This window comes from Passer domesticus, chromosome 4 (assembly GCF_036417665.1).
Source record: "Passer domesticus isolate bPasDom1 chromosome 4, bPasDom1.hap1, whole genome shotgun sequence".
In the NCBI taxonomy this organism is placed as follows: domain Eukaryota; kingdom Metazoa; phylum Chordata; class Aves; order Passeriformes; family Passeridae; genus Passer; species Passer domesticus.
The window spans coordinates 72501042-72513985 of NC_087477.1; the positions used below are offsets into that span (position 1 = coordinate 72501042).

General features: G+C 39.8%; 1 protein-coding gene across 4 annotated transcripts in view; it reads left to right on the forward strand.

Annotated features, from left to right (window-relative positions):
• Nucleotides 1-12944, forward strand: part of TBC1D14 (TBC1 domain family member 14) — a 64887-nt gene that overhangs the window by 44257 nt on the left and 7686 nt on the right. For all 4 annotated transcript variants that reach the window (XM_064418740.1, XM_064418739.1, XM_064418741.1 and 1 more), the window contains 4 exons: nucleotides 783-877; nucleotides 1886-1957; nucleotides 3087-3215; nucleotides 6126-6235. In XM_064418740.1, the coding sequence (XP_064274810.1) occupies nucleotides 783-877; nucleotides 1886-1957; nucleotides 3087-3215; nucleotides 6126-6235 (406 nt within the window). The remainder of the gene's footprint in view (nucleotides 1-782; nucleotides 878-1885; nucleotides 1958-3086; nucleotides 3216-6125; nucleotides 6236-12944) is intronic.

Consider the following 12944-nt stretch of genomic DNA (forward strand, 5'->3'; position numbering starts at 1 on the left):
AGCAGAAAAATATTTTTGATTGGAAATTCCCACTCTGTTCCCTTTAGTTTGTTTATATCTTAAATAAGATAGCACCCAGTATGTTTCCAGCTTCCTCTTGCACTTTATTTTCTGGAGTGTCAATGCTCATGTGATTGATGCTCATTGTCTATTGACAGCTTGCTCAGCAAACAGCAGTAGGTAATTCCCAAGTATACAGAACAAACAATAAGACATCTTGATACCAGAATGAACACTAATGCTATAGAAATATACTTGGTACAGGATCTGTTTCAGTTATGGAGAGTGCATTATAGTATCAGTTACAAGATCTACAAAGGCTAAATGAACATGAAGCTAATAGGAAAGCTTTCACAGTAGTAGAGATAGGTGGCATCCACCACAGGCTGCTGCTTTAGGATTTCCACCACAGATTTTTCACAGAGGCAGCTACCTCAGGATCCACTGGGAAGCCTTGCTGGTGGTGAGGGTCACAAGTTAACAGGCTTATATCTGGCCAATGATTTGTCAGCAGATACAGAAAAAGTGCCTGACCTGCCTTGCCCTGTATCTTTTCCCACTTCGCCTCAAAACATATTGAGGGTCACTGCTCTAAGTCAGGATGTACTTTCTGCTTAGCCTGTCTGCTGAATCTGGGGAATTGCCCTGTCTGTGGCCTTATTCCCTAGCATTCACATCAAAATACATGAACTGTGCAAAAGGTAAACCTTGCTGGAAAATGAAAACAAGAGCGAATGTTCACTGAATGTTTGTAATAAGTGTAGTAACTCTGGCTTTTGCAGATGCTGGATTTTCTGCAGCTGACAGAGAAGCAAGCTTGGAGTTAATAAAACTGGATATCTCAAGAACATTTCCTAGTCTCTGTATATTCCAACAAGTAAGCAATGTTAACTTTTGTCTTGACATGTTGGAGAAATGAAGTTTACATAATCTGGCCTGTCCCTTGGTTGGAACAGGCCATTGAGTTCTGAAGGAGCACTCATCTCGAGAGGATAAAGTTCCTAGGGATTTTGGAAAACTAGAACCCCAAACTGTTTGGTAATCACTGTGATGTATCTAACATAGCTCATGCTAGCTTCTGTCTGATGAAGTGATGTAGGTGAGTGTTTCAAAGTCAGTGAATCAACATTGCTGGTTATAAATACACAGTGAGAGAGAACATCTCAAACAAATGGGACTGATTGGCCTTTTTTGGTTTGAGGCAAAATTGATTTAGCTTGTATTGTTTTGGTGTGCACACCAAAGTGTGAAAACCACTTTGGGTTTAGTCACTCAGTTTAATCAGATTTTGTCCTCCTATGCACAGATTTCAGCAGCCCTATAAAATATTTAGATTGTGATAAATCAACATTTTTAGGCAAAATCTCCTTTTGGAAATTCTCAATCATTTACAGTACTCAGTGCAAGATATGGCAGCTGTTAATAGTCAGCAATGTGAATACTTTTTAGCTGTATAGGTTCTTTTCAATATACTCTTCCTGTGTTATGGCATACTGATGTTTTGACTGTTTTCTTCATGGTTGACTTTTGCCTTCAGTCTCAGAGACAATTATGTGGTTTGCATTATTGTTCTACTTCCTTGGCACTATTGCCAGAATGCTGCTGAGCTGTAAGGAATCTCTTAGGCTTGCCTTCCTCTTGTATAAGTATTCAATATCTAATCTATATATTGGATGAACTGTATGTATTTATAATAAATGGGGTTTGGAGAGTTGTTTCATTCTGTTAAAGCTAAAATTATTTGGAATAGTTCAGCTGTTCTAAGCTGGGAAAGAGTATTGCTGCTACTTTGTCAGCAGTAATAGAGACCATCTGTAGCACTGAAGGTTTTTTAACATGCTTGTTGTATAATCAGATGTATTGTGCTGTTTTTGTTTAATTGTAGGGTGGTCCTTACCATGACACGTTGCACAGTATTTTAGGAGCCTATACTTGTTACAGACCTGATGTAGGCTATGTAAGTGAAGAATTTATTTTTTCAGGGGTTGGGAGGGAGATATTTTTTAGGAGGATGAAGGATTTTATTAATTAGTCATTTTTAGACGTTTATTAAATGGTTTAGGGGGATTTGTGTGTGCTTTTTTCTATTCCAGTACATGCTTGAGAAATTTATTTTGCTGGATTTAAGCATTTTACAGGTTAAATAATTGGAAAAATCCATATTTGTACTGAAAAGTGCATAATTTGAAAATTGGAATCAAAGACAAGGTGTAGTTAAATCATTATTGTTAGTACCAGTCTTACTGAGACAGCTGTTGAATTGAAGTGATTGTCATTTCTGTGCCTTAGCACTGCAAGTTTCTCAACCAGTCCCCTAAAGAAATGCCCATTGAAGCTACATGAGCTCAATCACAGTGTTTGAAGTAGTGATTATGAGAGGGCTGAGTGGATTTCATGTAGTCTCTGTATGCAGAGCAGGGTTGTGCAGAGAGGCTCATTCTTTATTGAGGAGCAGTTTTAGACAAGGCAAGTGTAGAGAGAGGATGTTCCTACTTTGTAGGTAGCACATAACGCTTGGCAAGAGCTGCTGAACATGGCTGCTGGGAAATGAGACAAAGGGCAGATAGCTGCTGTGCCTCATGTGGCACAGCAAGAACCTGTTGTGTTGGGAAGGAGCTTGTTCCTCAGGTTTGCAGGAATGACAGTCACACCTCGCTCCACATGACTCACAGTGGCAGCACTGCAGCCTCCGGGTGAGAGAGGTTTGCCTGGATTCCACAACACTTTGCAGAGAAAGGGAACAATATCAGTAACACAAGAGGATAATCTTAAAATGGTTACTTGCTTCAAAACACCTTATTGTTAACCCCCCCACACTTTATTCTGTATATTTGAAAGTGTTGTCAACCTAGCCTATCCTAGGAGTCCAAATTAGAGCCTTTGAAAGAAGACAACATGGGAATTGTTAGCTTCCATGCACTGAACTTGTGATATCAAGGGACACATGGGTTTAAAAGTCCTACTTTTCTGAACATTTCTCAAGATGCAGCAGCTCAGTGAGTGCATTAAATACTAGTGAGCATGAGGATGAAATGAGGCAATATAATGGAATTACTGCTAAAGAGTAACTCTTCTCCTTTCTTCAGGTGCAGGGCATGTCATTCATAGCAGCTGTATTGATCTTGAACTTGGATACTGCAGATGCCTTCATTGCTTTTTCTAACCTTTTAAATAAGCCCTGTCAGATGGCATTTTTCCGTGTGGACCATGGCCTTGTAAGTATGCAAAAAAAACTGTAATAAACATGCTGTGGATAATGTGTAGGAAAAGTTAAAAAAAAATTAAAATTATCATTTCAGTGGCTTGGAAAAGAAATGAGAATTTATTTTAAATCAACATGCTTTATAAAAAAAAATCCCCAACACAGATATGCAGAATCTCTCACAACAGTCAAACCCAACCAAAGATCAGCCTATCAGCCTTTTTGAACAAGACATGTAAATGAAATTGTTGAGTAGCTATTTTATGATGCTCAGAGAATAGTTATGAGAATATTACTGTAGGTGGTTTTCAACAATGCTGCAGTTGAAAGCTGAAAGCATCTTAATGAAAGTGTCTTGAAAGCACTTTTTATCATAGGCTAATAGGTTGCTAAAAACAGACTGTTGCAGGGAGAAGCAGGTTTTCCATATCTTTCTGAAGCACCTGTGTTGGAGTCCCACAGGCTGCTTTTCAGAGAAGGAATCCTCTCACCCCTCAAGTTTACACTGGGAGCTGATTCCCTTATTTTCTCTAGGGTCTCTAAAATTCCATGTCAGCAGGTACACTAGCAAAATAAGACACATCTCAGATGTTTTAATTTACTTTAAAGGTATTTTTGTGTAAAATATATGGCATTCTGTATTTCTTTCTCATCTCTTAGCACTATGAAAATAGGATCTGCCTCTTAAGAGTTCAAATGCAAGGAAAAAAGAGAATGGATTATGACAACAGTCACTGTTGTGCTTAAAAAGTAGACGCTAGAAATTCTATCAGTATTCCTGCTGGAAAAGTATTCCCTATTCAGTCCCTGAATTTCATCAGTTGTAAAATACCATGGGGAAATGTGCCACAGGGCAGACAGCATTGCTAGGAGCAGCATCAGCTATCTCCATTACAGTACTTGGAAAAGGAGGACATGCTCATGCATTCAGTGTGTAAATATGGTTTTTGTGAAGATGGTTTTGGAATTGAATTGGATAGAATAAGATAAATATTTTTCTAGCTGAGCTAGTGGGGTTTGCAATTCTTTCAGATAGTGCTGTTGGCCTGGCCAAATAGGGACTATGGGATAAATGTGTGCTTACAGAGGGCAGAGGTGGTGATACATGAAATATTAATGTCATGAAAGCAAACCCATGATTTGACAACACAAGGAAAATGTCATATAATATTTCAAAGGGACTAGTGACACTTGAGTGAGACAGTTTTTGCTTTCTGTGGTGAACATACTGATCTGCAGTCTATCCTCATCTTTTTGTGTCAGTTTAATAAGCAAATGCTGATTTTTTTTGTATAGCAAATTAATAAAAATAATACCAGTGTAAGTTAGTTGTGTGAATAATAGTAATTTATGCAGGTTTATCTTGACTTCTTTTGTTGGTTAATTTTATTAAACAATATTTTTTTTCATTACCACTAAGGAAAAGTCTTGTTGAATGTTGATTTGATCAAAATAAGTGCTTGTACTGCTGCCCACATTGCTATCAATAGAAATGACTGTAGCAGCTATGTGTGAGGTCCTGCCTCTGCAGTACTTTTGAAAGTAGGAACTTCAGTAGAATTGTCTTATAGTGGTGCCAGCAGATTATTTTGGAAGTAGGGCTGTCTGATGCATTATCTGCCTCCTTTGTTATACTCACAGGTCTCATAGGTGCTTGGATTTCATGCATTTAAAAATCCACACTGGGAAGCTGTTTCAGGGGTACAGTTCTCTGAAGTGGGTTCCTGCATTTCTGGTGCCATGTTTGACCTGAAGCTGTTTCTCTGTAACTGACATTTCAGAGATTTCAGTAACTTCATTTATTTCTCTCATTGACTTAAAGCCTCATACTGACTGCCAGGCTCAGGTGTTTATTTGTCACTGTTAATGAAAGTAGTCCACCATCTGTCACTTCGTTCAGAGGAAATGGGAAGTACCTCTATAAGGACATCAAAAAACCCTGGGAGATAAACTTTTCTTTCTTTAAAAGGATTTCACTCAGAAGTCTCCAAAAGGATCCCTTTTCCCTTTACTGCCATGATGTTTTGGGGAGAAGTATGCTGTTGCAAGTCATATTTTGAAGAAATCAAATCTTCATTCCTTTTATTGGGATTTGTATTACTGAATCATTCAAGGACTTTGCTTAACTTTTCTCCCTATAGTATTAGGGACAGTGATTAAATGATCTTTTGTTTTTAACTCTTACTTGAATCGGAAGATATTTTAACATGTTCTCTCTTATGAAATCTGACTAAATACTTGAATTCTAAAATAGCATCAAAGTCTTTGTGCTAAAAGCAATGAAGTTCAGGGGTTATAATGTCAGAGAGTTACAAACTGTTTCTCTTGCATAGATGTTTTGTCTCAGTCTTTGAATTTTTGTGTGAAACTTGTATCTTCCTTTTTGCAAAAGAAATACCTATTATCTAAATGTAGAATGTATAGTATTATGTTGGTATTAGACTATTAGAATAGCTTTGGTATTAGATTGTGTGATTTATGACTGGAATATACTGGATTCTTCACTGTTGCTGTGGAGTATTAACATTATTTTAGTTTTGTGTTTCATTATGTTCCATTGTGTCTTGGATTTTATTCAGTATAATATTAAATTACTGCCACAAGCATAAAACACCATTCTCTTATAATTATTTTGAGAAATCAGCCAAAAACTTCTCTCCTGCTGGTATTTTTCTTTCTAAAGGAAGCTGGCCAAGACCCAAAGAAAATGGTACATTGTGTAGTATGAGAATGGTATATAGAGTGGATATTAAATTCTTAGTGCTTGCAGATGCTGCCTTTTATGTAAACGCTTAGCTCTTTATAGTATCATGTAATTCATTGATCCTATTTTTGAGAGTGTTAATCCTACGACAGATAATACATTTAAGCTTATTAATAAACACAGCTAACTGCTTGTTTTCTCCCTGTTATATTTTCCCAGATGTTGACTTATTTTGCTGCATTTGAGGTATTCTTTGAAGAAAATCTGCCAAAGTTATTTGCCCACTTCAAAAAAAATAACTTAACTCCAGACATCTATCTAATTGACTGGTAAGACATTGAAAGAGTAATTGCTAATTTGTGTGACATACAGCTCTGTGTCAGTGTTGATGACAGAAATGGAAATGTTCTTACCTGGTTTAATATTGTTCTAAGACTGAGGCTTTATTTTTTGTTCAGTACTTGAGTTGTCAGTCCCAATCATTCCCACATACTTCTGTGATGTTTATAATTTGCCTAACCTTTATTACTGTACTTGTGTTAAGTTGGAAGCTTATTTTGAAATAATGCTGACCTGAGAAAATTTGTCTGTTGCATGTGCAGGTGTGCACCGGGGTTGTCTATTCAGAAAACATTTCCAGTCTTGCATGTGAAGTGTATACTTTGTCCTGCACAGATCAGGAAAAGCATAATTAAAACATTTGTCCATACAACGTAAAACTCAAAGCTACAGAAAAGCTATTCCACTTAGCAGATGGACAATTAGAATATTTTTATTAGACAAAACTGTGTTTCCTTTAAGTTCTAGTATAATCACAACATTTTCCTTAGAGAGGAAAAAAGACAAAGATCTTATTTGCACTTCTGCCAAATTTCAGTGAGGTATTATGTACTCTACATTGAGCATTTGCATTTATCCCTATCAGACCTTGGTTTGGGGCAAGGTTTGGGGCAAGGTTTGGGGCAAGGTTTGGGGCAAGTTAAAAAGTTGCTTTTCAGAAAGACTTGGTTGTCAGTTTTGGGATGACATGAAAGATTTTTTGTGAAAAATTGGTTTGCCCTTACATAGTCTACAGTTTCTTCTGTTCTCAGGTACTTGACAAATACCTTAAGTAAAAGAACAAATGCCCAGTGGTAACACTGGGATCTTTTGGAAAATATTTGTAGTGTTAATACAATTTTATCTGAATGTCTTTGGCAGTACCCTGATCTTTAAGACCTGGTTAGTAGCATTCAACATGTGGCTGATCTCTTAGACAAACACAGATTTAAAGTAAATCTGTCCAATACAAGCTTGAAGTTTGAATACATTAATTTTCATAGGATCATAGAATTTCTGAGGTATTGGAACAGTCCTCTGAGATCATCTAATCTAAACCCACTGCTCAAAGCTCGGTGAATGAGAGCAGCTTGCTCAGGACCTTGTCCAGTTGGGTTTTGAGTATCTTCAAGGAACAACACTCCACAGTCTCTTCAGACAACTCTGTTCCAGTATTCAACCACCCTTGTGGTTAACAAGATTTTTACTTTCTTATGTTTAAAATGAAAATTCCTGTATTTCATTTTGTGCGTGTTGGTTCTTGTCCTTTTGCTGGATACACTGGATACAACTGTTTCTGTCTTGTTTTCATCCTCCTACCAAGTGTTTTTAGATATTTAGGTCCAAGCCATCTCTTCTCCAGCTGAACAGTACCAGCCTGCTCAGCCACTCCCTCTGTGTCACATGTCCAAGCCTTTCATCACATTCATGGTGAGCTGGACTTGCTCCAGTATGTCCATGTCTCTCTTGCACTGGGAAGCCCAGAGCTGGCTTGTCAGTGCTGAGTAGATGGATGAGCTGCCTTGGCATGCTGGCAGTGGTGTTTCTTCTGCAGCCCAGGAGTTTGTGAGCAATCTTTGCTGCAAAGGCGCATTGATGGTTTACATTCAGCTTGGTGTCCCCCAGAACCTCCCTGTCCTTTTCTGCAAAGCTGCTTTGCAACCAGTTGACTTTCCAAATAAACTTGTGTCTGGGCTTACTTCCTATCTATGTGCAGGACTTGGCATTTCTCTTTGCTGAACTTCATGGGACTCCTCTTGGCTCATTTCTCCAGTGTCTCAAGGTCATTGTGGAGTGGTATCAGCCACCAGCCTCCCAGTTTTATATCACCTGTAGACGTGCTGTGGGTACAGTCCAACCCCTCATCTAGGCCCTTAATGAAGACATTTAAATTTTGGATGCTTATCAAACCCTGGAGTACACTAGCAGTGTTTTGGCTGAAAGCTATACTTTATGCCACTAAATGACAACCTTCTGAGCTTGACAGTTCCAGTCAGTTTTCAGTCCACCTCACTGTCTGTCTAATCCTTACTTCATTGGTTCATCAGCAAGGATTTTATAGGATACAGTGTTGAAAACCTTGCTAGCATCAAGACACTCAATGTCTGTTCCTCTCCCCTCTTCCACCAAGCCAGTCATCCCATTGGATAAGCTATCAAATTTGGGCATGATTTTGCTTGCACAAATCCATCCTGACTTCTCACAATCACCTTTCTGTCCATAGTATGTTGTGAAATAATCTCCAGGACTTTTTTACATTACTTTCTCAGGGATGGAGATGAAGCTGACCAGCCTGTAGTCGCTGGATCCTGTCTCTTGAAGATAGGAGTGACATTTATTTCCTTCAGGTCCTCAGGAACTTCCCCTCATCACTGGGATGTTTCAAAGATAATTGAAAGTGGCCTGACAACGACACTAGACAGTTTCCCCACACAACTGTATATGCCAAACTTATTTAAATGTTCCCTAATATGATCCTCCTCCAGCTAGGGTAGCGTTTCCTTATTCTAGGCTTTTCCATTGATCTGGAGGACCTGAGATTCCTAAAGGCAAGTTTCAGTGAAGACTGAGATGAAGGTGGCAGTGAGTACCACATCTGTCTGCGTGTTCTTCATCACTGGGTTCCTTGCCCTGTTTAGCAGTGGGCTCATGTTTCCCTGAGTCTTTTTTTTTTTCCCCTGCAGATGCAGGAAAACCCTTCTTGTTGTCCTTAATGTTGATTCCATTTGTTGATTCAGCTCCAAGTGGACTTCTCATGCTGCCTTTGCTTGATTTGCATGGTTTGTATATGCCTGTTGCACAGAGGGTGGTGTAACATGGGCTTGTGACTTGGCTGTTACACTGGCATTAAATTTTAATGCATCAGGTGTAGGGGAATTGGGGGTTGTAATGAATAGGTTCATTTCTCCCAACATTTAACGGGAGAAATACCATGGGAAAGAATTTGTGACTGAAGGCTGGGAATAGTAAACTGAAGTAGATCTGTGCACAGAGAACAGAAAAAGTACTAGGATAAGGTAGAAGGGAAGAAAGCAGAGGCAGCTGTGTTCAGTGATAAGAGAAAAGATGTTGAAATTGTATGCCTCAGTGTTGTGAAAGCCTGTGTGTGGAGAAAGCAACTGAATAAAAGGGACATCAGACTAAGATGACTGTAGTAAACATGTGGGGAGTAACTGGATAGACAACCCTGAAATCACCAGGTTATTGTATTTTTAATGGACAATAATGTCAATAGCAGTCAGAAATTACATCAGCTTTTAACATGATGAGGATGGTCACGTTACCAGCAGGGACACAGACTAGGCAGAGATATTTAATTCTGTATTCACTTTGTTTTTTAATGATGATGATGTGCTTTGGGGGTCCCAGAGTCCTGAGCTGGAAGACCATGGCTGTGAGGATGATAAACTTCCATTCAACCATGAACTTGTGGGATTTGCTGCTCCAGCCTGATGGGATTCATCTGCCTTATGGGGCCTGATGGGATTCATCCAAGAGCTGGCAGATATCATCATGAGATCTCTGTCAATGATTTTTGAAAAGTCTTGGGAATCTGGAGAGATTGGCAGACATTGTCCTGATTTTCAAGAAGGGTATCTCTGGAAACAAAAGGCCTGTCAGAGTCACTACAGTGACAGGTAAAATTATGGAGCCATAAGGTTATTCTGGAACGTATTGAAAGACACCTGGAGGACAGCACAGCCAGCACAGGTTCACGAGGTGACAGCCCTGCTTCACAAACTTAATTTCCTTTTATGACAAGGTTACCCACCTAGTTGGGTAGATGTGATATTTTTAGACTTCACTAAGGATTTTGATAGCATCTCCCAGTAACCTATCCAGATTCTGCAGCTGGGATGGAGCAATCCTGGATGTACAGATAGACTGGGAATGAGATGCTGGGAAGCAGCACCACAGAAAGGGACCTGGGGGTCCTGGTCAGTGGCAAGTTGAAAGTGAGCCAGCAGTGCCCTGGCAGCCAGGAGGGCCAGCCCTGTGCTGAGGGACATGAGGCACAGCATTGTCAGCCAGGCCAGGGAGGGATTGTCCTGCTCTGCTCTGCACTGGGGCAGCTTCACCTTGAGTGCTGGGGGCAGTTTGGGGCACTGCAATGTAAGAAACAGGGATAACTATTAGAGAGTGTCCAAAGGAGAGCAATAAAGATGGTGAAGGGCCTTAAGAGGAAGCTGTGTGGGGAGTGGCTGAGGGCACTTGGTCTGGTCAGCCTGGAGGAGACTGAGGGGAGTCCTCACTGCAGTTACAGCTTCCCTGTGAGGAGAAGAGGAGGGACAGACACTGATCTCTCCTCTGTGGTAACAGTGCATGAAGCTGTGAAATTCAAATTAAATATTAGGAAAGATTCTTCTTCTGAGAGGGTGGCTGGGCATTGGCACAGGCTTCCCAGTAAAGTGGTCAGAGCAGCAAGCCTGGCAGAGTTCAAGGAGCTTTCAGACAGTGCTCTCAGGCACATGATGTGATTGTTGAGGTGGCTCCTGTGCAGGACCAGGCACTGGACTTAGCTCAGGGTATTCTGTGATACTGTGGGTTGCTAGTTGGATATAATACTGTTATAAATAAGGTGATTGCTATGTAGGAGGAACTAAAATTGAGAATCCTCATGGTACAGGCATGTTAATATCATGGTATTTTTTAACTTTGCATTGAAAATAAGAAATCTTGAGAAACAGTGCCAGAAATTAGAGATTTAGAAAAAAAGACTGTTTTGACAGATTGAAGGTTTACATTCCCTTCAGCAATTTTGGTTTGATAGAATACTCTTCATTGTATTTTCCTGAGTAAACATTTACATGATTAGTTGCTCTCTTTTAGTACATCTATAGAGAAAAAACCAAACACAAAACCAAAACATACCAAAAAGAAAACACGACTGACTTGTGAGTCCGTCACAGAAGAACTGAAGTCATGAAGTCTGTGTTGAAGTGTTATTGAAGTCTTGAGGCATATCAGGTCCCCCTTTTGTTACCTCTGTTCAGGTGTCTTTCAAATGCTCTTAACAACACCCACAGAGGTGTTGTTAAGAGCATTTGAAAGGAAGTCAGTGAGGAGTGAGTGTGGATGGTGCTTCTCAAGGTCTTTGCATCAGTGAACTGACAATTAACATTTGCTGACTATCTGCATCCATATTCAAGCTGTTTATTTTAATTCCAAGGTCAATTTACTGTGTCCCTTCCCATCCCTAGAGAGTTACAGCACTGATCTTGCACAGGAATGCAGGCTCTTTGAGACAGACCTGCCCAATACTGTATTAAACTTTTTCACACTTGTCTTGAACTACACGGCTCATACTGCTCTGTCCTTAATTTTGTTAGACTGTAAAGGTTGTATGTATGTAAAACTTACATATTTTACTTAAATATATGTGTAGAGGTATTTGTGTGTCTTTGTGCATACATATACATGCTTTCTCCTTCAAAATACTTTGATCCTGTAGGAAGCAGATTTAGATTTTTTTTTCTTTAAATTGCCACTAAGAGTGTGGCTGCAGTGTAGTTAAAGTCAGGGAAGAATATGGTACAGCATCACTTTGAGTAGGCAGACCTTTTGCATGTAGGTAAAAATCTCTGTGAAACAGCCTTGCTCTAACATTACTTTTATTTAAATGAGCATTTGTTTTGAGCTCCAAAGGGATGCCTGCTGCTATTCCAGTGGCTGGCGTGGTTACTGTGCAGGCATGTGTGCAGTAAATCTCTGCTGGTGCCAGCTCTGGGAGGCTCCAGTAGCCAGTGCTGCACAGACCAGTTGCTGGGAAACCTTCCACAATTAGCATGGAGACAACTAGTCTGCTTTGTGCTTCTTCCTGTCACCTGTGCTGCAGGGAACAGCAGTAAAATCGGTGTGCTTAAATCTTTTTTGAAGGAATGTGTTCTAAGACAAAGAAATGCTGTAGGTGGACCCAGCTGTGCAGGTTTTCTTGGAGCTGGTAGAGGACTTAGGAAGGAGAGCCCCTCTGCCAGTTTAGTTCCACTGCTGCCTTCTGTGATGGGAAAACTCCAAGGACTGAATAGTTTAATTAAAGGTACTGTGACATGATTATTGGGGGATACCTGCCACAAGCAAGGCATCTCACTTAAAAAGGACCCCTGTGCTTTAATCCTAAACTCCAACTGATAAATCTTGTAGAAAGAATTCAAACACTTCACAGGGTTTTACTTTTTTTGGCGAGTATAAAGGGTATCAAGTGTGAAAAAACCTTAAAGAACAACGTGCAATCAGGTTCACAGAGGGGAAATAGTGTGTCTGAATAGCCCAGTTTTGGCCTCTCACTCTGTCAGCTGATGTTCCACAGGCTCTTGTGAGCAGAGTGGAATGTGGATTTGCCAAGGACACATGCTGTCTATTTATGGCCTGCTGCTGCTATACAAACACCTCTTTATCCCTACTCAGGAAAATGATTTTGGCAATAATTATAGCCAAGGGCTGTGTTTGTACTGATGCATTGATCAGTAGTTCTTTAGTATTACATGGAGTGTGATTGTGCTCCGTGAACACGAAGTTTCTGTTTCCACCGTGTGCTTGTTAGGATAAAGGTCCAACCCACTTTGTGTGGCTGTTTTTAGTGGGCACTTCCAGTAAAGTATGTATAATTTTGTTTTCTGTTACTTTGAGAAAAGCATAGTACATGCCCCCTAGAAAATGCTCTTTTCAGTCAGCATTTAATTTCTTTTTTCCACATAAGAAATGAAATAAACACTTCTGCTT